The sequence below is a fragment of the Lissotriton helveticus genome, chromosome 3_1, assembly GCF_964261635.1.
Source record: "Lissotriton helveticus chromosome 3_1, aLisHel1.1, whole genome shotgun sequence".
NCBI lineage: Eukaryota > Metazoa > Chordata > Amphibia > Caudata > Salamandridae > Lissotriton > Lissotriton helveticus.
Genome location: NC_136061.1, coordinates 1804823358 through 1804850247, shown reverse-complemented (window position 1 = coordinate 1804850247; position 26890 = coordinate 1804823358). Strand labels below are relative to the sequence as shown.

The following is a 26890-nucleotide window of genomic DNA, read 5'->3' as shown; positions in this document are numbered from 1 at the left end:
TGATATATGGTTTGTTCTCGTGCGCAGGGAACTATCCGGAACAGAGCTCCCATTGAGGTAGCGGTTCCGGTCTTGACAAGTCACATGACCAAGTGAGTGAGATGTTTTGTTTTCCAAACTCGTTTACTGATAAACATTACAGTTTAAGCAGTATGCACAAGTATTAATCAGGCTCTATCTTTACAGTTTCGTGAGATCGAGTTACATAACTACTATCAGATAATTGAACAGCATCTACACTTTATGTCCAATCAGCAATTAGCGTAAGTGGAGTGTTATCCACATGGTGTTTCACAACTTATCGTAACCATGAGTATTTTTCAAACTGCCTTTTCCTATATTCAACCTTAGTTTCACCAGAGTTCCGCCCTCATCTGTCCTGGCCCATTATCGGCTCAAGATCATTCTTTTTGGAATAACACCACAGGTGTGTGTATTATGCTCACATAATTTTTTAATGTATGATATGATCAGATATCGTTACACAGGGCCTTTTTAGAATTGTTTTTAACGCTGAACCATGGTTTATTTGACCACCTTTTCTAGCTCCGCCAAGGTATATTAATTAGGTCTTAATTATGTGAACGATATACTTTTAGTTTGTCAGGCATTATCATCACGTGGAATTCGCACTAAGGACTCAAACTATTTCTAGGGAGTCCTTCATTCTCAGTCATCGCTTCATTAAGATTTAAGCCTATTGAACCATTGTTAGAATCACTTCTTTGAACTTGTGCTAATTGTTACAGTAGGTCTTTAGATCACTCTCTAATTGTGTATTTTTTCACCAATTTTTTAATGGGACTCTTCCTATGACAGCGCGCCTTGACTCTCCTGGCCTTTTTACGGAATAATCTACCGACACCCTGACTGGGTCGGAATTATCACCAGTCGTGGGGTAAGCCTGACATGAATATCTTACAGTCCACCTTTTCGTCGCATTCAGTATATTATAACTTATAGGGTAGCCTAGAGTCACAACCAGTTCTTTTCTGTTTGTTCCCCTCCGTAGGGATTACCCACCATATCCATTAGGATTTAGGTATGTATTCAGCATTCCTGTCTGTGGTGTGGAAGAAGATACTTTTACTCTTTTCTTCCATTTGGTTGGCCATAAGGGATTTGAGAAGACACCACAATGGATGATTCTGCTTAACGGGCATTGTGGGTCTCTCTTTTTATCCTTTCCTTTCTCACGCGTGTGGGTGGTAATTTTCACAGCTTATGATAAAAATGTAAATAAATGAACGCAACAGCACTTCATTTGTGATTAATTATGTTTGGATAAATCAATAACTGCTCAGATAAAAGTGCAAGTATTAATTAAGAATCAGTTACAATCAGTTTATTATATTGGATAATACATGGTGGTTCACATATAATCGAGGATACCACCTTCCTTTACTTGTGGCGCGTCGCAATGTTTGTCACTAATAATTTCTCTTCTTGACACTCACAAAACGTTTTTCTTTCTTATTTGATCACGGTCTTTCCCATAAGCGTTCTGAATTAATTATAAATTAGTTGATGTGTGTATGGTTCATATCGCATTAATTTTAACCAAGAGCACTTGTACGTGGCTTTTACTCTACATCCATATGGACTGGAGTTGTAACTGACATTCTGGCTAGATCAGCCAGTTAAGTTTTTTTTTGTTTTCCTCTTTGTTTTTCTCCAGCCCTGAAGATTTGGAGTGTACTCGGCTCCAATGAAACACGTGTCAGCTGGCGCAATAAATACAAGTGCAACATATGCCGACTGCCCTTCATCATTGTTTCTAAGAACACCAATAAGATATTAATTGTCAATATTTAGATTGTGTGTGCACAGGTTTTGTTTCTCAAGTTAAAAACATGTATGTTTTAGGTTATTTTTTTATTTTTTGGGATGCTGGGTTTTATAGGGTTTTTGGAGGGTATTTTAAAGTAATATTTTAATATATTTAAAGTCAAATAAATTGTAATAGTATTTTTTTGTTGGTTTAATATTTAAATATATGTTGTTTGGTTTAGGTTTTAGCTTTTTGGGTTATTTAAGATATTTTGAATAGATATTGGTTTAAAAATTTGATTTTTCATTTTTTGTTTTAAATATTTGTCAAGGAGAGGCAAGATGGCGCCCGCCTTAGCGGACACGTAGGCTGATCATTCTTGCCTGATCTCATGGCTCGAGAAGGTGCTGCTACAATGTTGCATTTTCGCCCATGAGCGATACTGTTTTACTTTGAAGATTTCTCCCGCTACGCTCGGAAAACCCTTCCGGACTCTTACCTTGTTGTGTCTCGGCTTGAAGGTTGTTTGGTGCTGCTGGACGCTCCCTGTAGACGGGTGGCGGATTGGAGCCGCTCTCTGTGCAGTTTGTGGGCGGTACCAGCCAGCCGGCAGCTAGCGGTGTGCGAGGCTGCTCACTGTGTTGCTCCCGCTCCCGTGAGTGCCAAAAGGTGGAAGGCGGCTGAACCTCGAATATTATGCCCCCGAAAGGAACGCGAGGCAGACCTCGCGGTCAAGATATGGTGAATTTGGGTGTTAGCGCCGCTGGTGCAGAGGTTACGTTACCAGATTCCGATAAGCCGGTAAAATGTGCTGGCACTGATACTGTGGCTGATTCTGCTGCTGTTAGAGGCAAGGAGGGCTTGAAGGAGAAAATGATCCCTGCAATCTTTTCTGCTATTAAAGAAAAACGTAATGGGAAACAACCTGCCCCCCATAAACGGGGGCTCTGACTGTGCTCACTCGACTGATATGAATGATCTTGTTCTTTTTAATGAGGGCATGGAGGTTATTGTGCAGAGTTACGTTCCAGCCCCTATTGTTGTGACTGGGGAGGAAGATGGAAAAACTTACTCGGATCCTCACTCTATCATTGCAGCTGCCCCAGTGCCTCCCAGGGATATAGCCTTGGGGGACAATGTCAGCGATATAACAACTCAGGGTAGCATGGATGTGGGGGCCACTGGGGGCAATGAATACCTTAATGGGTCTGTCCACTTGTCAGGCGAGGATCAAATGCATATACCTGATGCGGAGTCGGATGACTTTTATTCATTGTCTGTTCAGTCGACATCATCTTGTGAGGACCTAGCACTTCAGTATAGAGTGCAGATAAGCATCAACAATGGCAGTGAGCATAGCAGTTTGTTTCTGGAGGAGTCAGGGGATCTTACTGAAAGGAGGTCCCTCACTGTTCGTAAAAATCGAGAGTTGACTCTCTGTGATGGTGGTATGGCAACAGAACCTTCTGTTTCCGAGCAAACACACCATCTTGAAGAAGAAGATATCTCCCTCTCACTAATCTACCAGTCAATCATGTCTCACTATGCTGAAACATTCGAAGAGAGCCAGAGAGTCCAAAATATATGTAGAAAATTGCAAAACTCAGTTTGACAGATGTCTAAATCGCACGCGGATTTTGTCTCTCGGTTTAATGGCGCTGAAGCACGGATTTCCAATTTGGAGGACGAACTGGCTCAACAAAAGACTGCGACTGCTGCTATTCAATCGATTAGGGATGACACGCAGATATTGAAAACCGTGCACACAGGAACAACCTGAGAGTGCTGATGGGAAGGAAGGACAGTATCCATGGCGTTTCATTGTAGAACTATTTAAAAAGGCCTTTCCGGAACTGACTAAATGGGACTGGGATCGAGAAATTGAAAGAGCTCACCGTTTTCCTTTTAACAGGCGTGTTCGCACTGGCATTGAGCAGTTGAATGAAAAACCTAGAGCATTTTTAATTTCACTCAATAGCTTCTTGGCACGAGAAGATGTATTTTGCCTAGCACGTCCTAATAAAAAAGAGAGCCGGGGGGGGGGATTTTGAGTTTTTATGCAGCCGGACTTCTGCTGATATATGGTTGAGCTCCAAAGGCAGTTGTGGGTATTGATTGCTTGATTTCAGGTCAAAGGAGCCCAAGCATATCTGCTGAACCCGGCAAAGTTAAAAGTGATCCTCAAGGATCGTACTAATTTTTTTTTCGAGTGAAGGCTCCGCTAAAGATTTTTTTAATTCAATTTAGGGAATGCTGGGTTTATATAAATCAATAATGTTGTAGGGGATCATTTTGTTTGGCGACATATTTTCTGCTATTGCCTTCCTTACCTTCCTCTTTTTCTTTTTCCCCTTTATATTTCTTCATTGTCTTGGTGGGTAGGATTTCGGGTTCTGCTCTGACCTATTTGAATATGGGTAGAGTTGTGAGTAATGGAAAGGGGGTGTACAGTCACCTGCATCTACAGGACCATGCATCCTAAAGCCTTGTTACATGGGGGATGGGGAATTGGGTTGGGGGGTAGGGAGGGTCGGGTGGGTCACTAAGGTGGGGTAAAAAGGGTAAAAAAAGTCACAGTAACTCAAGGAGAAAATAAAGAAAGTGTTTTTTTCATGATTATTGGGGAATGCGTGGTGTTATTATGTTTAATATGTTGGCGCGGATAGATGTGTTTCTTGACCACCATTATGGCAGCTAAGGGGGTAAAGATATGTTCATTAAATGTCTCTGGCCTTAACAACTGAAATAAGAGAAATAGAGTAATGGCAGAGGTACGTAGTGTTGGAAATGGCCCTTTTGCATCCCTACATTTTTGCCTTCCTCTTGTATTTCTTCTGACCTGTTGTTGTTGGTTTTATGACTCTGGGCACTTTACCACTGCTGATCAGTGCTAAAGTGCATATGCTCTCCCCTGTGTAAATATGAATGTGAATTGGGATATCCCTTATTGGCTTATTTGGTTTACCTGTTAGTCCGTAGTTGTGTGGCCTGTGTGTGCCCAGGGCTGGTAACTCAAATTCTGCTGGTGGGCCTGCAGCGCTGGTTTGCGCCACCTACAGAAGCAGCTTGTAAAGTGTTCCTCAGACCTGCCACTGCAGTGTCTGTGCGCAGTCCAGAACTGTCATCTCGGCAGTGAAGTGCCCACACTTCCCAGCCCCTGAACCTTCCCTTAGCATCATGTCAGTCACCCCTATGGTAGTTGCATTGTGTATGTAAGGTAGGACATGGCTTGATATGTGTAGCATGTCCTGGTAGTGAATTACCCTCCATTTTGTTTTTCACTGCTGCAAGGCTACCTGTTCTCCATAGGCTAGAATGGGCAGACTGGCTATTACATCTTATAGTCCTATCTGACTCAGGGAACATGGTAGAAATTCGAGTTTAGTATGCCTGAACTCAGAATGATAAAATACATCTTTTAGTGAAGTTGGTTTTAACATTCTGTGTTTGAAAATAACACTTTTAGAAAGTAGGTATTTTCTTGCCTAAGCCTTCCAGTGTGCTCTGCTGTTATGTGTATTGGCAGTCTGGGTTTAGAGGGGCAAGGCAGGCTGAGTCAGACCTGGGTTGAATAGAGAGATCTGCATTGAGTACTGGGGAGGGGTAGCTCCTTGACCTGAATAGGGCTGTGCCTGGCAAGTTGGATGCTGGCTCCACCTCCTACTGTGCGTCTATTAGCAGACCCCCTTTTTCTGAAAGGAAGGATGCAGCCTGGTAAACAAAGTGCTCCAGGCCTGAGCAGACTGGTTCTGGCTGGGTTCAGTGGCTAGAGACTTTTGAGAACAAAGACTTTTGGGGTATAAATATCTGTGCCCAAACCCCTGATTTTTGTATTGCTCCTGGATGTCAAGAGGAACCTCTGTCCGTGTTACTGAAGCAATCAGCAGGAGAGGACTGTCCTTGTGCTTGTGTGCTGTTTCTTGGATTGTCCTGCAGTATTTCCCCTTGGACTTGGAAGAAGAGGGAAAAGGACTTTTGAGAGACTTTTATCTTGCTAAGCAATCAGCCAAGGGCTAGAAGAGAGCTAGCCTCCTGCTGGAGTCACAGGCACATCTGACTCCCCCAGCAGCCTTCTGATTCCTCCCAGCGAGGATTTCTATCTGCAGGTGAGGCCTCTGTGAGTTCCAAGGCCTCTAGTTCTACTACAGAGAAGTGAGTGCTGAAATCGTCGCTAACGCCCGTTTGCGAGCTGCTGCAGCTGAAGAGTGTAAGAAAAATAATCGCGCTGCTGCCGCCGAGCGCTCGCAACCCAAAGATCATCGCATCGCACTCTTGCGGGCCACAAAGTGCTTGCTAACCCCAGAGATCATCGCATCACAGGTTTGCGGGCTTTTCAAAGGCTCACTAACCCCGGATCATCGCATCGGGATGATCACATCACGACATCGCAGAGCGGGCGCCCGGCATCCGCCATTTTCCTCGGATTGGCGCTCCCACGCGCGGCGCCATTTTCTTTCATCGCAACTAGATCGCACACACAACAGGATCAGCACATCATCCTCCCTTGCGGCAAGGATTCAACGCATCGCCGGCCTAGTGTGGGGAAAATCATCGCTACAGCTCGTTTGCGACATTTTGCTTGTTTTGCTACAAAATCCAGGTACCTTGTAAGTAAAAGGGTCGCAGAGACCCCTGCTTTGAACTGAACCCCTATTTGAACACGTTGAACTCTTTTTCCAGCTTTTCAAGCTTACCCCCCTATTTCAGTATTGTGGTTTTTTCCTGTTATTGGTCTTGTGTTAAGTCTATATGTAAAGATACTTATTTTTATAAGTGTCCTTCACTGTGTTACTGTGTATGATCATAAATGCTTTACACACTGCCTCTGAGATAAGCCTAGCTGCTCCTGCTACGTTACCACAGGGTTGAGCAGGGGTTATCATAGGGTGTAGCCCCTTACTCTGACTTAGGAAGAAGGGTTCCTACTTGGACTGTGGATAGCCACTGCAAACTAGAGACCCCCATTTCTAACATGTAGTATTCAGTCAGATCTGGTATGTCTCCAAGAGACACACATACCCTGGACAAAAAGGTCAATTCTAGAAACACTTGGGTTTTCTCTAGTGGTGACTTCACAGCAATCTTCTATGATAAGTGGAGTGGCGATATTAGCCAAACATAATACGGTTACCGTGGGACGCTGCTTGGCAGATAAAGTCGGCAGAGGGGTCATTACAGAGTGCAGGATCGGGGACACTAAATATACAGTCTGTACCATATATGGCTCCAATTTAGATAATGCTTCTATTTTGGAAGAATTATATATAGATATAGCAACTTGGGGGACACCTTTGATAGTATGTGGGGATATAAATATCAATTTATCTACCTTAGATTTGCAGAAAGGATCCCGAAGCTACAGTGGGGGAAGCCACACGTGTTCCAAGCTTTGCACAACTTTTTAAATGATCATGGTTTGATTGATGTTTGGGGTAAATTAAACCCGACAGACCACGGGTTCACTTATTATTCTTTTCCTCATAAAAAGTTTGCACGTTTAGATTATTTTTTTTAATCTGCTGTGTCATTGGGTGGGGCTTCGATTCAAATTTTGGCGAGGATTTCGCCTGATCATTCTTGAATTGTACTTGCAGTCACTGCTACTGCTCATCATTTGCCTTTAAAAACATTTTCATTTGACCAGAAACTTTGTTTAAATGAAGATTTTAAAGGTCATATGTCCAGGTAGATTAATACATTTTTTTCTATCAATAGACATTCTTCCCATTATGCAACAGTATGGGACTCGTTTAAGGCATGCTTCAGAGGTGAGGTATTGAGTTTTGTCTTTCAGCAGAATCGAAAGAGAAAAATGGAGATGCAGGAGCTGTATTCTTTGCTTAGAGATGCTGAGGGCAAACTAATCCAGGGAGCTATGTCACAGGCGGGTAATATCCAACAGTTAGAAGAGGCCACTGACCAAGCAAGGGCTAAAATCCAATGAGTGTGGAACATGGAAAATGCCAGAAAATAACTTGCTTATAAAAAGCAAATTCATGAGTTTGGGGAAGCTGTGGACCGGTGCTTGGCACTTCGGCTACGTATGAAAGAATCCACGAGCCGTATTAGCGCACTGAAAGATAATGCGGGGACAGTTTGTCAGGATCCTAAAAGGATACTATCAATCTTTCATCAGTTTTATTCGGAGTTATGTACTCAACAGGTTGCACACGGTATGAATATCTATAATTTTCTGGATGGGATACAGCACAGTTAGATTTTAGAGAGATAGCAATGTTGGGCGGTCCAATTATGAAGGAAGAGGTAGAAGCTGTGGTCAATGACTTAGCATTAGTGAAGGCCGCTGGACCCGACAAACTTCTGGCTGAGATCTATAAGCTTTTTTTTAGTTTAATAAAAGAAGACATGCTGAGCACATTTAGGACTGCACAGGAGGGACTTGCCCCTAAATCTTGGGCAGAAGCCACTATTGTGGTCTTTAGTAAAAAGGGTAAAGACCCGAAATTGGTGGGGTCTTATAGGCCGATTTCATTATTAAACGGCAATGGTAACATTTATTCAAAGATTTTGGCCACCCGCTTGTTTAAAATTATTAGTTACTTAGTTTCGCAGGCTCAACACGGCTTTATTCCCGAGCGTAGCACAGTTACGCATGTTAATAAGCTGGTGATGCCCTTCGATGTGGCTCAGACGGAAAAGTGGGAATAAGGCTTAATTATATTGGACGCAGAAAGGGCGTTTGACCGTGTGGAGTGGGAGAACCTGTGGGAATTGATGTTTTGTTTGGGCTTTGGGAAACGATTTGTCACTGCCCTACAGGTTCTGTTCACTTCACCGGTCGCTAAGATTGCCTCAATGGGCCTATTATCAGAGACAGTGAATATTACCAGGGGTACAAGGCAGGGGTGCCCCTGTTCACTTCTGCTTTTTGCGTTGTACATAAATCCGTTTATCGAACAGTTAGGCAACAACTCCTTGATTAAGCCCTTCAACGCAAGTCTTAATCACTGAAAAGGTGACTCTGGATGACACTCAAGTCGTAAAAGGAGTAATTTACCTGGGCATCAAAATTAGATCATCATTGCATATATAAGTTGATGCTAACTGGACTATGTTATTACGTAACATTCAGGAATCACTAGACAAGTTGACACGACTTCACCTCACATTAATTGGTAGAAGTAATATTATCAAAATGAATGTGTTGCCTAAGGTCTTAAATATGTTTAGAGCTGTACCATTAAAAGTAACATTGTCCCAACTTGAGCATCTGCAGTCTATCTGTTCTATGTTTCTTTGGTCACCAGGTAAACCTAGACACGCTATCAGATTCTTGATGCTACCAATTGAATGTGGGGGATTAGCCATCCCGGATTTTGCTTTGTATTTTTATGCATGTTTTTTGTTAAAGATGCGGATCTTGTTGACTGGGGAAGATATAGGCAATGCTGCAGAGGCCCCCTCCATTTTTCAGATTCTGTTGGGACCAGAGGCACGAGAATGTTTATTTAAATAAATAGATGGCAGCTACTTTAAACGTATGGAAAAGAATACTTAAGTTATGTATAGTTGAGAAATTGTCTCAGTACACCCCTATGAATTCCGTAAGGCTTCTTCCACCTATTTTTTGGGATAGAGTTGCTTTGGGTTGGAGGGCAAAAGGTATTGTTCAAGTGGGGGATTTTTTTTGACACGGGTGGTTCTCTTATGTCTATTGAAGAGCTGTCTAGACAGTATAATCTGTCTAAATCTCAATTTTGTAAGTTTCTTTAAGTTCGAGATTTTATAAGTCGGAAAAAAATTACACCGGTTCCTAATACAGTAGTTGAGGCCATTCAGCGTCATGACAAAATTGGGGAGGTTAGAGTTATATATATAGTTATTATAGATAAATATAATGTTAAATGGTCTATAATTTTGGGAGTAGATTATATATCCTTAAAATATGTTGTCATAAGATCTAGGGAAGCTTTGCACTCCGCCAATTTGAAAGTGCAATGCTTTAAAACGGTTTTTAATTTGTATTACATGCCGGCACGTATGCTTAAATGGGGGACAGGGCACGATGGTAAATGTTTTCGGTGTGGGGGAACAATGTGGATATTTTGCATATTTTTGTTTGTTGTGGTCATTTGACAAACTATATTGTTAGTATAGAGCAATTTTTGTCCAGGATTCCGATAGGTATAAAACCTGCAATTATGCTTTTGGGTATGGGGCCTGCACTTGTGTAGGGTTCTCCCCTGTTTAAACACCGACGTCTGATTTTTATAGCTATGACTGCTGCCTGGTTTTGTATTGTGGCTGAATGGTTATAAATTGACCCTCCTTCCTTTGAACGATGGAGGGCAAAGATGTATAATTTATTTAATTTAGAAGTAAGTTTGTATTCAGTTAAAGGGGTGAAAAAACGTTAAATTGGTCATGGCATTTGGGGATCGTTTTCTGATCATATGCATATATGAAGGTATGACAAATGTATGTATTAGTCTTTTGAGTTACTGTGGAATAAATAAAAAATAAAAAAATGAAAATATTTGTCATTTTTTGTTTTAACCTTTATTTATTGTTGTAACAACAAATAATTTGTGCTGTTTAAGGAATGTGTTCATGCAAATTTATTAATCAAATGTTATTACATTTATTTCAGCTTTTTTTCCTTCATCATTGATTAGTTTTGAGTGGGAATAGTGTATTTGACACCACCTCCAGACTCCAATGCTTTGCCCACTGTTGCTTAGTTTGGGGTAGAAATAGCTAATCTAACCCTTCCAGATTCCAATGCTTCCACAAATTTTGTTTTATTTGAAATGGAAATAGTAAATCTGCCCCGCTACCCCCCGGGGACCAATGCTTTCCTCAATTTTGCTTAGTTTAGAGTGGGAAGAGTACTTTTGACCTCCTTCACCCTCCGTCCAAAGCTTCCCCAAAGGTACTGAGGGCTTTATTAGGAGTTATGTTATATGTTATGTTATATATTTCTTGTAACGCGCACTAATAGTCAAGACTGTCCTGGCGCGAGAGGAGATTCAAATATCGGAAAAACAGAAAGCTTGTGGTCTACATAACTTGCCTGAATAGAAAAGTTTTTAGATGTTTTTTGAAATATGTGAGGCTTGTCGTGTGTCTAAGATGGTCGGGGAGGTTGTTCCATAACTGGGCTGCTCTAACCACCAGGGATTTTCCCCTGAGACGAGCTCTCTTGAATCTGGGGGTAACCAAATGTCTGAGGGAGGCAGATCTCAGTTGTCGCGGGGGATGGTAGAACGCAAACCTATGACTTAGGTAGGGCAGGCATGGGCCGTGTAAGGCTTTAAAAGCCAGTGTCAAGATCTTATAGCGCACTCTGAGAGCCACTGGAAGCCAGTGAAGCTCAGAGATTTGCCTTCGTACGCTAAGACATCTGGGAATGTTAAATAGGAGCCTCACTGTCGTGTTCTGGACTACTTGCAGTTTGTGAAGCAGGAAGTCGGGAGCGCCAACATAAAGCGTGTTGGCGGAGTCCAGACGCGAAAGGATAAGTGCTCTGGCCACTGTTTCTTTAGCTTCCTGGGGGAGAAGGGGAAAGAACTTCCGGAGGGTGGTAAGGGTCCCATAGCAGGTCCCCGCCAAACGCATAATCTGATCTTGGAAGCGTAGGTCAGCGCCGAACCAGACACCTAGGTTCTTTGCAGCCCCGCAATTCCCAGTGGGGCACGGCAATCCTATGGGCCAAATGGATTCTTTGAATCCCGCTGGAAATTGGCCATACAGGAGAATCTCCGACTTGTCCTCATTGCATTTGAGAGCCGCCTTAGCCAGCCAGGCAAATACTGAGGACAAGCACTGTTGGACTCTCTCTGTATCGTGATTATTCTTGTCCCACGTGAAGAGGAGTTGGGTGTCGTCGGCATAAGCCATTATTTTCGCACCCAAACTCTCCGCAAGATATACAAGGGGAGTCAAATACACATTGAAAAGTAGGGGACTCAAAGTCCACCCTTGAGGGACTCCAGTATCTACCCTGCTAATCGATGAATGGTAAGGGGGGAGCCAAATTTGTTGTGATCGGTCAGTGAGAAAGGATTCGACCCATTTGAGAACCGCGCCAGTGATGCCAATGTCCTCTAACCTAGAGAGCAACTGGGCATGGGGAACCGTGTCGAACGGGGCAGAGAGGTCCAATAGAATTAGGGCCGCTCTGCCGCCCCCGTCCAGGCAATCCCTGATGGCCTCGGTGACCTCCACTAGCGCGGTCTCAGTACTGAAGGAGGAGCGGAATCCGGATTGGGCAGGATGTAGTGCCCCCGTAGATTCCACAAACTTCTCCAGTTGACGAAACACCACCTTCTCACAGACCTTAGCTAAGGCTGGGAGCAGGGAAATGGGCCTATAATTAGAAGTAACCAGGGGGTCCGCTGAGGGTTTTTTAATCAGTGGGAGGAGTTTTGCTTGTTTCCACTGAGGTGGTACATTACTTGTTAGTAAAGACTCATTGACCAAGTCTGTAACTGTAGATGCAATAACCTCCGCCACACCGCTCAGGACTCTGGCTGGACAGGGATCCGCCGGGGATCCAGATTTCAGCGCTTTAAGGATAGCCAAGACGTCCTTCTCCTCAACCTTTATAAAGGAGCACATTGCCTCTTTAGGCTTTATGCCGATAGATGGAATAAAGAGTTGACGGGAGTCGTCTTGTTCTTGTCTTGCCTGAGCTGGCAGAGGGGGGTCAGAGCCAATGGTCTTAAGGCTTTCTTGGATTTTCTTTATTTTTTGTGTGAAGTAGGTGGACAGTTTTTCACACCATCCCTCAGATAGAGGGGCTGCCTGAATTTCTGCTACCGGGGACGTAAAACTTTTTACAATAGAGAATATTTCTTTAATGTTGTTTTTAGCTTTATGAATCCTGTCTGCATAATAATCTCCCTTAGCCTTCTTAATTGCAGCGTAATAATATTTTTGCCCTGCTCGGAGTTTCGCTTTAGCTAATGGGCAGTACTCCCTCCTCCATGATCTTTCCAGCACCTTGCAGCTTATTTTTAAGCTTTTAAGATGTTCCGTGTACCAGGGGGATGGCGGAGTGGCTCGTGGGCGAGTTCTTGTTTTAGTGTGTGGTAGCCGGCTTGCAGAGGATCTGACCCATGTCGAGAAATTGTCGACTGCTTCTTCAAGATTACCCGACTTGTCCGGGAAAGTATGGGATAGAGATGTTGCCAGAGCTGGGATACTAATCCTCTGGGGGAAGGGGATCTGTTGCAAACCAGCTGTGGTGCGAGCCCTGTCAGTTTCCCAGGAAAAATTTACCAAGAAATGGTCTGACCATGTAACTGGGCAAGGAGTATCAGATAAGACACCAAAGTTGGTATAGACCAGATCAAGGCAATGTCCTCCCAGGTGGGTAGTATCCTGACCTTGTGTTTTAAGTTGCGCTAAGGTGCATAATGCCTCCAAGTCTCTAACCCCCAGGGCTGTAGGAACATCCATATGTATGTTGAAGTCCACCAGGAGCAGAAACTTGGGGAATCTCAGTGCTCTCTGGGCAACTAACTCCTCTAGAGATTTAATGAAGGAGCCCAGAGGCCCCGGAGGGCGATAGATCAGTAGCCCACCCAAGGTAAAATATGGAGTGAGAGCAATCGAAAATTCCAGTGCTGCCCCGTCCTCAATGGCACCAGTGCATTCCTTAATCAGGGACCATTTGTCTCTATAAATAACTGCTAGTCCTCCTCCCCTGCCCAAGCTGCGATCTGCCCTTATAATTTTGAAGCCCCTAGGTATCGCCAGCTCAATTGTAGGGGCACAGTGGGGGTGAAGCCAAGTCTCAGTCACGAATAAGAGGTCAAGCGAGTTATCGAGTATCAGCTCACGAATCTCTTCCGTGTGCTTGACTAGAGAGCGGGCATTGATGAGAGCAGCTCGAATTCTAGAGTCGCCCTCTTCCTTGACTAAGGAAGAGGGAGAGGGAAGGCCCGGTCTGAGATGGAACTGGCATACAGGGCAAACCGCATTAGCGGAGTGTTGAACCTCCCATACGTGGAGAAGTGTGGCTCAGGGGTTAGAGGCGGCAGACCCGGAAGCTGAGATCGGTCCTGGACCAGGGTTCAATTCCCCGCCTCGGCGGGTCTTGGACTAAAAATTCCACTGCCTCGATAATTCTCGCCCCGGTTCCTCCTCGACTCACGGGTTCACACTCTGCGACTCTGGGCAATAGCTTGCTTAATCTCCACAACGGCCCCTCGCGGCGGGATGCCTGACTTTCACCTTGTGGATACCCTGCTATCTCACAGGGGAATATCAGGACGGGTTCCCTAAGCAAGCGCCGGGACACCCACTGCGGGTAGCCGTGCGCTATATAAGCACAATCTACATTTACATTTACATTTACATTTACATACCGTGCAGTTACCGCATGAGATTTTATTGAGGGATAGAAGTACATCTCTGCTATACGTTATATGGGAGTTCACCTGCTGGGGCCCAGCCTGAGCAGCCTCTCTGGCCCTGCGCGCTGCCGGGGCGCGGACGGGCGCAGACGGGCTTACCTTAGGCGCACCTTCGGCGGACCGACAGACTCACAGGGGCGCATTGGTGGCATTCTTCCGACCACCCCATTATGACCAGGCTTCCTGGAACAACGAACATGGATCAGAGATTTGTAAATCTGACCCGTTCCCCCAGATTCTAATGCTTTCTCCACTGATGCCTAATTTACAGTGGGAATAGTATAAGACCATCGGACCGCTGCCTACTCCTAAAAAAGGTTAGTGTCACTTACCATTTTTGTTTTTACACATCCCATTTCATTAAAGGAAAATAAGCTGCATTTAAAAAAAATGCTTGTATTATTTAAAAGCAGTAACAGACATGGTAGTCTGCTGACCCCAGTAGGACACCATTACTGTAATTGTGGTCAAACGTAGAGGGTTGCTATTTGCAACCTACGGCATGACTATTAATGAAGTAGGCTAATTTGCGAAATATAGCAATTCTGTCGTTTGTGAACTGACCTTCACTTTTACTGAATTGATTCTTTGTACATGAGGCATTCAATTATCATAAACTGTATACTTGTGGATTCATATGCAATTATTTTCCATTTTTAACATTTTAAGTAAATGTATTTATGAAGATTGTTCTTTTGAATTTATTTTTAGCTTACTACATGTTTATACAAATAGTTTATTTTTATATAATGTTTATGTTTTGTAATGAAATATCTTTTCATCTATTAACTATATTATTTTTCCACTAGTTGCAATTAAAAGTACATATTTTTAAGAATATGTACAAGATAAATTAATTTGAATCATTTAAAGATTTTGAAACCTCTCAAGTTTAAAATTGAATACATTTGATATTTTAAAATACATAGTTACGTTTTTTATCTATGTGGTTTTCAATATTTGTATTATTTTATTATTTTAATTTTAAAAGCAGGCGTTATTGTAATTGTAATCATAATCAATATTTTTGCTTTAAGTACTTTTTAACTTTAGATACTTTTGTAGGACCATATTTTGAAATCATCATTTTTGTTGTTTAATTATAAGTGTAGGGTGTGTGTATTCTGACTTCGATATTGTCGTCGATAATTTTGTTGTCGATATTAAGTAGTACAACCTTAATGAAGGTCCTCCAGCTCATGCAGATACCCAGTTAAGTGCATAAAGGCACTCCAGTGATCTTATATATGTTCCAAAGTGAGCCTCTGTAGGTAATCCAATGAAACCCATGCAGTGTATGCTGGAAAGCGCTGAGCTCCTGTAGTGCCTGAATTGATATCCTGCTGTCACTCATCTGACCTGCAGACATTCAACAGAGTGCTTACCAAAAACAAATGGGGCTCTTGCAATTGATTAGTTAAGCTCTTTGTAGCACCTAATAGAACTTTGTAGAGCGAGAGAGAGATATTACATGTGTGTGTGTGTTTGTGTGTGTGTGTGCCTGGGTGTGTTTGTGTGTGTGTGTGTGTAAAGGAGAGGGTGTCTGTATGTTTCCCCACTTGAACAGATGGAAAGGGTTCACCAGTGGATGGAAGTATTTCATCAGCAATTTGAAAAAACCTTTTATTACATTGTCAATATTGCTGTCTGAGCCCTGACTGCTGTCTCATCTTGTGGTCTCTAGGTAGCCCTGGCTCTCACCTCTACCGGTGATTGTGGTGTATACATTACATTGATTTGCACCCTCTGCCCCTTACATATGAAGTCTATTATAAGACATGACGGTGAATCTACTTGGGATTGGATGAATAGAAAAATGAAGTGATGAAAAATGGTAAAAGCATTTTGAAAAACAATAATCCATGAGACCGTGCATAATCAGATTTTCTTACTGCTTGGAATACAGCTCTTAGGCCAACATTTAGGAGACATGATATTGAAAAATTCCATATTCCAAATCTTTTAAAGTGTTTTCAAGAAGTGAGACCAAGCACACGCCCAGGGAAGGCAAAACTTGCCTTCACAAACAAAAGTATATTTCATTAGTGCCCTTTCAAAACCTCTGGATTTGTAAATAGCATGCACAAACTGTACTGCAAAATATACAAGAAAGATACATACCTCACTCAGCACTACCAGAGGGGTGCCTAATAATGTCATACGAACCACAGGAGAAGTCCACCCTCAGTAGTGTCACATGTGTTCACCTCACAGAAATAGGCCTTGATGAGCAACAGAGAGTCACCTTCCAAAAACAGATCTCCCTGAGCACCGCGACACAACCTAACTCCAATGAAACAGGTGTTTTATCCGATTGTCACTGACATTGGCCACAAAAGAACATTTCCATCTACTCATTGTCATGGGCTTTCTTCGCAGAAGCAGGTCTGCCTCCACTTGATGACCTCAAGCACTTGTTGTAACGTGGGAATGGATTAACTTGACCCTAGTAGGCATTAATAACAGGAAATATTTTCAGTCCTCAAAAAACCAACACATTGCATATGTTCTGAAGTGCAAAACATACATTCTATGTTAGGGATCCTTCCTCAGACTTTGTCTAGGCATGGAAATTTGTGCTGGAAGAATATGTTTCCAGTGAAAGACCAATATCAGCTTGCACATGCTCACATCTGTACTATGGTCCAAGGTTGTTTATTTGCCAATGTAGTTTAACTCGAGCAAACACAAGGAGATGATGGACAGAGAGCTGAAACATTTGAGACACTCATCCCCAGTCACAGATATGGGTTGAATCCATCATTTTTCTTTAGCTCACTTCGCCACCCCAGTTCAGACACAGCCATATGCAAATCATTCTTGACCCCGTGCCTTATGGGAACAATCCTGACCTAACTGAAAAGCCAGGTCTTCCCTGGACCGGAAACAAGCATCTTGGGACCAGTTTCGGGGTAACACCCCTCATCAGCCAGGTTAGCTTAATTCCAGTGGCAAAGTGAGAGATTAATTAGAGCACCAGTGCAGGGGATGACAGCAAGAGCAGACCAATTTTAGTAGATATGGCTTGGGGTTGTTTTTGCCCTTGTGCAATGCAGCACAGTAAATCCAGATCCAGTGCTGTGTTGCTTTAAAAATGAGTAAATTACCCTTTTTATTTTTTATATTATATAGCACTAAACACCGCACTCCTACTGTTATTGAGCACTGTGAAAAGCCTATGGCACAATTTCCTAATTTGCCGGCCTCAATTTATTCACATCTTAAGATGGAAGGCTGAGACTTTCTTTTGGGATTCAAACTCATGATCGCACAATACCAGATTTGCTTGTGTCAAATGCTCGAGCTCACTGATGCCATCCTCCCAGCAAGCACAGCAAATTACAAACTGTTCAGTATCATGAGTGCTTGAATTATGTATTATTAAATAATGTGGCATATGATCATTGAAGAGCGGCTTGTGGTCAACAGCAGACATCCAATTCCCTGTCAATGCTGTGTCCAAGTTACCAATATCCTTTGAAATGATGTGATAAATTCACTCCTTTGAACTTCACAAATTGTTCATTTTATCCTAGCTCAACGCCACCCATGTGACATATTCGAATGTGCTGCATATCCCACCGTTGAAATATGCATCAGGAATTATAGCAGGAAATCAGGTGGAGTTTCCATTCTCCTGCACTTATTTTCTGGACATAAAGACCAGCCTGGATACTGTCCTGAGACCTATGGCAAGGTAAGATGGTTTATAATCACTCCCCAACTGCCTAGGTGGTCTCTCTCCCTCACTCACAAATATTGAGAAACATTTTAGTAGACTTGTACAGGGGATAAGATTTTCCCCAGTCCTTGCAATGGGATTGTTCATAGGTGCACAGGCTACTGAGCTCTCCCTTGGTCCTGCTAATGCTCTGTGAAAGATGAGTTCTGGGCAGTCATATCTAATTCCATCCTGATAAGTTGCTTTAACTGAGTTCTACAAGGTGGGCAGATCGCTTATTCCTCCTTATAGTTCTTTGAAAGACACTTATAATGTATTCAGAACACCTGGACTCACTCACTTTACTTCTGTTCCTCCTACAACCTTGACCCTCAGAATCACAGGCATGCCTCTAAAACAATAGAATTTGCTTCCCAATCCTCATACTTGTCATGCAATTTGATATTAGACTAGGTTTAGTTAGCCATGAGTGGAAGATAATTCCCAGTGGATATCAAAGACAATGGAAAGGATTAGTGCAGGAAAGTGTCACTTAGTTGTTGCTCATGACAGATTGGGTTGATCTACCCTGGGAGGAAAGGTGTGTGTCAGTGTGAAGGGAGGCATGTTATTTAATCCCTTGACATTCAGGTATCACTCTTTATTCCTTTTAATCAATTTCCATGTCATGTTAGGAATGGTTTTGTAATATTCTAGGTGAAGGCCAAAAACCATTTCACCAAGAAGAGCGGTCAGAAGAGATTGTACTGTGTCTATGATGTGTGTTGGTGTGTGTCTATGTGTGTGTGTTTTCGTAGTTCTGATGGGGATGCAGTGTGGTGTAGTGATGTATTTAAGTATATTGGCATGTGGGCAGTTTTTCTTTGTGGGGGCGTGTCTGTGGGGGTTTGGCAATGGTGCATTTTGTCAGGTGGTCTTGTGTTCAGTTGGGTTCATGGCTGCAGAGGTTAGGTGGTGTTTGATTGGGAAAACAGTCAGCTATATTTTCGGATTACATATATTTCTGCATGTGGTAGTGTTGTGCTGGGTGGAGGACCTTACTACTTGAGTGTTGATGTGTCGAGAGGAATGTATTGGGGTTTGCATACCGCTAAGCTAGACAAAGGCATCAAACACTGTACAGACTCAAAGATAAGGATACTGTCAACAAGTGATTTGAGAGGTAACTTGCTTGTGGATTGTATGCAAATAGGTATATGGACACAACTTGTGAGTGCAGTGGTGTATTGGCAGTAAACATGGCTTTGATAATTTGTTGGTGGTAAGTGTGTGGGTGGAAGTTGCTTTGGTTGAAGGCATGAATGTGAAGTTGGTGATGTTGAACAGGGTGGCTGAGTGTGGTAGCCTACTGAATGTCACAGATTCAGTGGAATGGATTGAGTGTGTGCATTTGTAACAGCATGAGTTAGGCGAAAAGTTATAGTGAGTGCTCTCTTTAATATTTCACTTTGATCTTCAGTACCATAGGTCTGTCTACAGGTGGCAGTGGACTGGCCTCGACCACCATTGCCGCATACAGCAACCCTTCCTACACCAGCCCCATCCCTTCAGGTCAGGAGGACATGTCCATAGGCTCCACCATCTATTTTGGTATGACCACAGAAGTTGGGGATGCTGATGTCTTTGTCTTAAGAGTGGATACCTGTTATGCAACTCCGACGCAAGACCCCAACAGTGCCATCAAAGTTTCTCTCATCGAGAATGGGTAAGGAAAATGGTAAGCCTACTAGCACCAACCAAAAGAGTGCACTTCATGCAGTGAAGTTGTAATCTCAAACTAAGTGGGCCTTTCACAGTATGGGTAAGCAATGGCCTCATCTTACAGCCACTCATCAGAGATCATGTTATTCAGGACAGTTAGAAATATAAGGTTTAATATTGGAAACTTGTAAAATGGTTGGCTTGTCAATTGTGGCATCAGGTCTGCAGGCACTTGGGAAACTCATGCTCCTAACCTCAAGCTTCACTGCTCTATGAACAGAGTTGCTCAGTGCACTACACTTATCACACTGCCTTTGATCTCTACAGTGACCATGGAGCACAATGTCTACATCAATCATGGTGCCTCAGTGAGTACCCTAACCATGCTGCCTCAGTCTTTGCCTTAACCATTGGGCTGGCCCTAACTGTGGCACTTTAGTACCTACCTTAAGCATGAGCTTTAAAAGTCCCCCATAATCGTGATGTGTCAGTGCCTATTTAAACAAAGGCGCCTAAGTGATCCAGTTAAACTATGGCTCATCAATATCCCAGCTTGCCCATGGTGCTCCAGTGACCTTGCCTATCCATGTCACTCAGGTGCATCTTAAGCAGGATAGCTCATTATCCCACCCCAATCTTGTTGTTGCAATGGTCTGAATAACTATGGTGCCTCAGTGAATTTCCTTTACCATGGCGTTGACGTGTTTCTACTTTAACCATGTTACTGTAATCTCTGCCTTACCCATGGTGCCTTTATGTCTACCAGAACCAAGTGGATGAAATGCCCTGACTGAACCATAGCGCCTGGTTTCCCCAACTGAACCAAAGCGCCTCATTTGTCCCGAAGTAAACCATATCTACATGGAACACCTTCAAGCTCCATCCAGTGGCACAGCTAGTTTCAAATGCATGTGCAACCAATTTTTCACTTCTTCACACTTTTCATAATTTCACGTTCATCTCTATTCATTATTTTTCCACATTCATCACTCTTTTCATCCACATGCCAGGAAACGGCATGTTTCCAAGTTTCTTATGTAAATGCAGGGCCATCCGAACTTCTTAGCAAAAACACGTGCTGAAGCCAAAATCCGTGAAAAGCAGTTTTGTTGTAACCCAATGCATTTCCGGCCACTCAGTGCCTTTCTTCAGGGGTGACTGTAAGTACAAGATACATAAATTAGCCCACTATCCGTCACTCATCAACCACAGTATTATGTACATCAATATTGTTCCAGCTGTTAACTTTGTTCATTGAGTTTTCAAGAGGCTGTAAGCATATTCTGCGCGGAAGTTCTCCTTCGCATACCAATACTTAATAGGTTATATCGCCATCAGTTACCTCCCAAGAGCTTTTAAAACCGTTTTATAGAAACCTGTATAACCAGCCCTCCCACCGGAGTTTTAAACTTCACGTTATTGCCTGCTTCTTAAACATTCGAGCGCTTTTGCTAGATTACCTGCTCTCTATACAAACAAACTTCCTCCCACCATGAGCGAGGTTATTTCACTTTGTGTCTATCAACCACTTCATTATAAACGTGACTAGCGCTCCTCCCTCCATATCCGCCCACTTGAAGCAACATCATTAGCACCAGTGGAATGCTTCACCTTCCTTGTTCACTCTTAGTTTCTCTAACTCCCATGATGCACCAATCATATTTTCATGTTAACGTGACTGGAATCTACCTACATTCCATGCAAATGTAGTTTTCTGCACAGAAACTAAACAACGCTGCTTTTTGTGACACATGTATGCTCTTTTACCATACTCATGAAATACTTAACAGGCATATTTAAACCAAAAATAAAACACACTCCAGGATTCAAGGTATTCCGCCTGGCATGGGAATGATGCAGTGCCTTTTGCCAAATATCAATTATATACTCCTTGCTGTCCGGGTGCTTACCCCCGAGGGCTAAATATTGTGAACAATATGTTTTTGGGGTTGGGGTAGCACACCGTAGTTCAGCCAGAATGTTTAACCAGTTTTCTTTGTCCAAATCGCGTGCTCACTGGTGACGTGCTCAGCCTGTGTAGCACATCATTTTCTGAACAACATCCGAACCTCTTGGCAAAAACACGTGCTGAAGCCAAAATCCGTGAAAAGCAGTTTTATTGTAACCCAATGCATTTCAGGCCACTCAGTGCCTTTCTTCAGGGGTGACTGTAAGTACAAGATACATAAATTAGCCCACTATCCATCACTCATCAACCACAGTAATATGTACATCAATATTGTTCCAGCTGTTAACTTTGTTCATTGAGTTTTCAAGAGGCTGTAAGCATATTTTACGCGGAAGTTCTCCTTCGCATACCAATACTTAATAGGTTATATCGCCATCAGTTACCTCCCAAGAGCTTTTAAAACCGGGTAGCAAATACGAACTTTCATTGGATGTTGGCGTCTTAAAAAAATGCATGCTGTCAATTCCTTTTAGTTCCTTTTAGTTCGTATTTGCTACCCGGGAGGATTACCACATCTCCGATGGCATTTTGGGTATATATCGAAGAACCGAATTTGGAACACATTGAGGCCCGAGCTCATTACATTGAATCTATCTGGAGCTTCACACAGTTCTTAACGTGATTGTAAACAGTGGATACTTTACAAGTCATTTCATCCTGACAAGGACTTCTGCAGAAGGATTGAACTCTTTAGTACTATTGTACGATCGTTTAGGACGTGGAACTACTTTCTTCTACGACTAGCCCTGATGAAGCCCGATGGGGTGAAACGCGTTGGCTGTATTGATGAAGAATAAAAGAAGAATTTTCTAAGAAGACAAGTCTTTACATTAATTTGTGTGTCTCGAGTGCATATTGTATGCCATTTAATTTGTGCCTCTTTGAGCAATTATATTGTGAATCTAAATTTAAGTTCTGGGGCAGTGGACTTACAAAGGAGGGCATGAGCAAGATTGTTGAGCAAATTTACTAAGAGTGATAAAAGAGCTAGTGCAGCTGTAATTGATTTCCCTCACTGCCTTTGTGTTTGTGGACCATGAGAGAACCACCTAGATTGGTTGGAGCGAGCTGGCTCAATGCTCTCTCAGGCACTGGGTGCCTATCCCTGCTCTCTACCCAGCTGTCTAAGATAGTTCAGGTTGGATTGGTTTAAAGTGCACATGTCAGGCTGGCCATCGCAAGAAAGCCAGCCAAAGTGACTTGCACACTTTAAACTGAAATGGACACCACTTCTACCCTGCTGTCAATCAGCAGCAATGCACCCCCCACACACACTTGGGCTGGAAGCAGTGAAAAATAAAATGGTAATACATTATTTTTATTACCATTTTCTTTTTCACCTTTGCGGTGATCGCAGCAGGGGTGTGACACTCTGGCCTAATGGAGGAGCCACTGTTGTTCTTATCAGGGCTTGTCACTCACTCCAACTACTCTGTCACTTACACATACCCTATCTATCTGGCTCTGCCAATCTCCCACCCGACCCTGCATGTTTCTCGTTCCTAGGCATATGCTATTAAAGTATGCATAGTTTCTGCTTAGGATGCTCACCTTGATTGAGCTTCCACTTCCTTCCTTGCTCATGGCATCTATTTGCTCAGCAGCAGGCAGTATCCCTTGCCTTTAAACAAAAAAGATTGAATGGGTACTACTTAGGTTACTAATTCCAGTTCTTGCTCTTTGGCATCCTTTTGCTCATTCATCACCATCTCTACCTGGTGCATGTTGCCATATGGATTACTGCACCTTTTCTGATACCCCCTCTTTGTAGGTGCACACACACGCTGATCATCTCACTTCCCTTTCAGTTAGGACAGTGGTGTGTAACTGTTTATATTATTCAGTCTTTATTGTAAATACAATTTTCATCTCTATCTCAACATACCCTCACCCATGAAACTTAGCCTCAAAACAAAAACAAAAAACCTCCGCTACACACACTACATGGTGCCGCTTGCTATCCATAAGGTTAGGGCTCAGCCCCCCACATTGGGGTAGTTAGTGGTGTACAATGCTACCATACAGTAGAATATGCCTTATCCCTGAACTTACATGTGTCTCATACTTGATCCTGTTTAAGACTACTAGACTTTAATTGTGACGATTGAAGTTATTTATATATTGTGTCCCAGGGCGATGGTACTACTGACTTCACATCGAGGGGCTTATTTGCAAGCCCCATGCACCGCCAATACGTCCAATACGTTACTTTTTCCCATATTAAAAGTGATGCCCCGGCAAAGAAAGCGGCTTATAAATCAGCCCCTGAATACCCAAGTGCTCCCTTTTAGCCCTTGACACACTCAAGGTGGTAGGGCAGAGGAGTCCAATGATTACTCAAAGTGGTGGTGTAGGTTAAACACTAAAAGCCTCATTACAAGTTGACCAGACTTCGCGGCGGAGATACTGGTGGGCTGGAATTTAGAATTCCGACATATATCTCCAGAGCAAGGTCTGGGCATGACAGTTTTTTTTCTGCAAGACACGGAATTGCTACTCAACACTTAGTCCTGTACTGGGCAGTTTTTAGGTCGAGCATCAGCACACATGCGCTGTGACCTGGAGTATTTACTAAAAGCACTGTGATTCCCACCTGCTACTTACTATAGGTTGATTCCGACGTTGCTCCTCTTTGCTGCCTCCTAATTGGTTTCGGGACCTGCTATGCCACTTCCGTTTCTAGCTAAAGAGCAATGCTCAAGTAGAGATTAATTTGAGCTGATTAGGACCCCTACGCTGATTCAGGTACTATTTATTCCACCCCAGGTTTCATTTTACCTGTCTGTCCATTCCACCCCATTACTTGTTTTTTTTCCTATCGCTTTCAGTAATTTATTTTTAAATTTTTGCTCACTCCGCTGTATTTTTGCCCGTCCGTCCCTTCCGCATGCTCTCTTGTTTTCTCTATCGCTTTATTGCTTTTTCCTCTATTATACACCCACACTCCTTTGCTTGTTTTATTTTTTTTAAACTTTAATACCCCCACTCCAAAGGTATCAGACCACTTGCTCAAACTCAATATCGCAGCATCAAAGTGCCTGCTCCTGCCATTAAGATATATCCTCTTCATTCCCCTTTCTGCTTGGTCCTTCCTTCCCCCACCAATCACAGGCGCTTTCTGAAAAAGCAGTACCGTACCAGAGGTTACCATTCAAAAGCGCATTCCATGTCTCTCACAAACAGGGAGCCAGATTTCCCTCTGCTCGGGTCCTGCCTTCCAGTTTTGGGACGTGCTGCTTTCCTGGCAGGGGCTTCTAAATGAATAACGAAAAATGCAAACCAAGCATTGGGAACATCGAGCCTCATTAGGTTCAGCAGCGGGAGCGACCTTTGTGTATATCGGTCAATAAGCACGTCTGAGACCCAAATATGGGGTTAAAATGCCGCTTTATTGGACAGGTAGGCAATACGTTACATATTTATATACAGATCATAATTCAAAACATATTCCAAACTAACACCCCCCCGCCCCTAAGCAATCTATCCTGTAACAACTATTACCCCACCTTGTTCTGCCTAATCCTCCGCCTCAAACCCCTATCGATCACTCTTGCCTACCTCTTGCCTCCCACCTCGTTCCCTTACTTCCCTCTGTCCGAAGCTATTCCTAATGCACCCAACCCTTCCTGCCTGTCTTGATCTCCTCCAACTCTACCACCTGTCCAAGCGACAACCACCAAACAAGAACATTTTATCAGGAATTTATACATGAATTGGAAATACATAAAACACCATTCAAGGGTGGGTGGGTCAAAATATTTATATTCCCTACCTCCACATGCCTCAAAGTAAGTGCGCCACAAAATTAGCCGCTCCTCGTGCTGATAAGCGCCGTCCAATCAGTGTAGGTCCCAGGCCATACTACCCGCCCGAAGCTGCTCGGGGGTGGACAATCTGCGATTGCCACCCCACAGGAGGCCCCATCGGGCAATAAGCACATCTGAGACCCAAATATGGGGTAAAAGGCCGCTTTATTGGACAGGTAGGCAATACGATACATATTTATATACAGATCATATTTCAAAACATATTCCAAACTAACACCCCCTCCCCTAAGCAATCTATCCCATAACAACTATTATCCCACCTTGTTCTGCCTAATCCTCCTCCCCATACCCCTATCTACCACTCCTTCCTACCTCTTGCCTCCAACCTCGTTCCCTTGCTTCCCTCTGTCTGAAGCTATTCCTAATGCCCCCAACCCTTCCTGTCTGTCTTGATCTCCTCCAACTCTGCCACCAGGAAAAACCCTAGCCCGGGAGTTTTTGCTGTCCACCCCACCCTACTGGAAAATTGACATTGTACACTGGACGTTGGTCATCAGTTGAAGTAAAACATATCACCCATGTCACCAATCAGGTGAAAAAACCTTATTCATTATTAACAATTGCCATATCTGTAAGCATACACATACGCTGTCACCAAACAGGTGATACTTTAGCCTCAAAATAACCAGGAAACTACCACCTAAATCTAATAGAACAATTTTTGAAAAAAGAGAGAGAGAGAGTTGTGAAGTGAGGGGGTGGGGGGTAAAAGGAATAAACCCTTTGTTGAAACTTAATCTATGTATATAATGAAATAAACAGTGAATGCTGTCACTTCAACAGTGTCTTCTCAGCACCACGCTTGTATTTCAAGAATTTTGGATACCATCTCTTTTTTATTTAGAATATAGATTTCATTACCAATAAAGGACAAATGAACCCCATCATGCCTAAAGAACGGGCAACCTTCTTTTGTTATTTCATCATGAACTAACCAAAATATTCCATTATGGTAACAAAAACGATGTAATTCTCTGTTCCCTTTCCTTCTTGCTCTTTCCACTGCCGTAAATCTCTCCGCCACCCACCAAATTCTGCCTGGCATCAGTGCAGTTAAGACAAGCTGTGTTTTGGACCAAGACTTTGAAAAAAGTTCCAAGTCTGTTTTCATTTCCATCAGCAGCCCAAGCCCCAACAACTGAACTAGAACATTTTCCCCAAGCTGGATCATAACAATGTCAGGTTTATTCTTAAAAGACAGCTCGCTCATTAAACATATGAACTGGCCCCACTTGATACCACTTTTTCCCATCCATGACACTAACATTTCTTTAGAACTAAACCCTAAATTCTTCCCGAAATGCCTTTTTTCTCCCTGTTTTGCTGCCCATTTAATGAATGAATGTCCAATTATCCACACTTGGCGCTGTGACACGGATAAAATTGCCTCCAAACCTGAAAAGAGAAAGCAATTAATATCTGCTCCTAAACTTCGCATTCTAACTCTCTAATGTAACATAGACTCCAATCTGAGGACCAACGCCCCAGTTTCTTAACATCACTAATGGAAAATCCCCATCTGGCCGCTTCTGAAGCCGCCCGATGCGGAATGAATGT

The 26890-nt window shown here is 43.0% G+C and overlaps 1 protein-coding gene across 1 annotated transcript in view; it reads left to right on the top strand.

Annotated features, from left to right (window-relative positions):
• Positions 1-26890, top strand: part of LOC144824322 (uromodulin-like) — a 162329-nt gene that overhangs the window by 106147 nt on the left and 29292 nt on the right. The window contains exons 3-4 of the mRNA XM_078683440.1: positions 17691-17851; positions 19296-19541. Of these exons, the coding sequence (XP_078539566.1) occupies positions 17691-17851; positions 19296-19541 (407 nt within the window). The remainder of the gene's footprint in view (positions 1-17690; positions 17852-19295; positions 19542-26890) is intronic.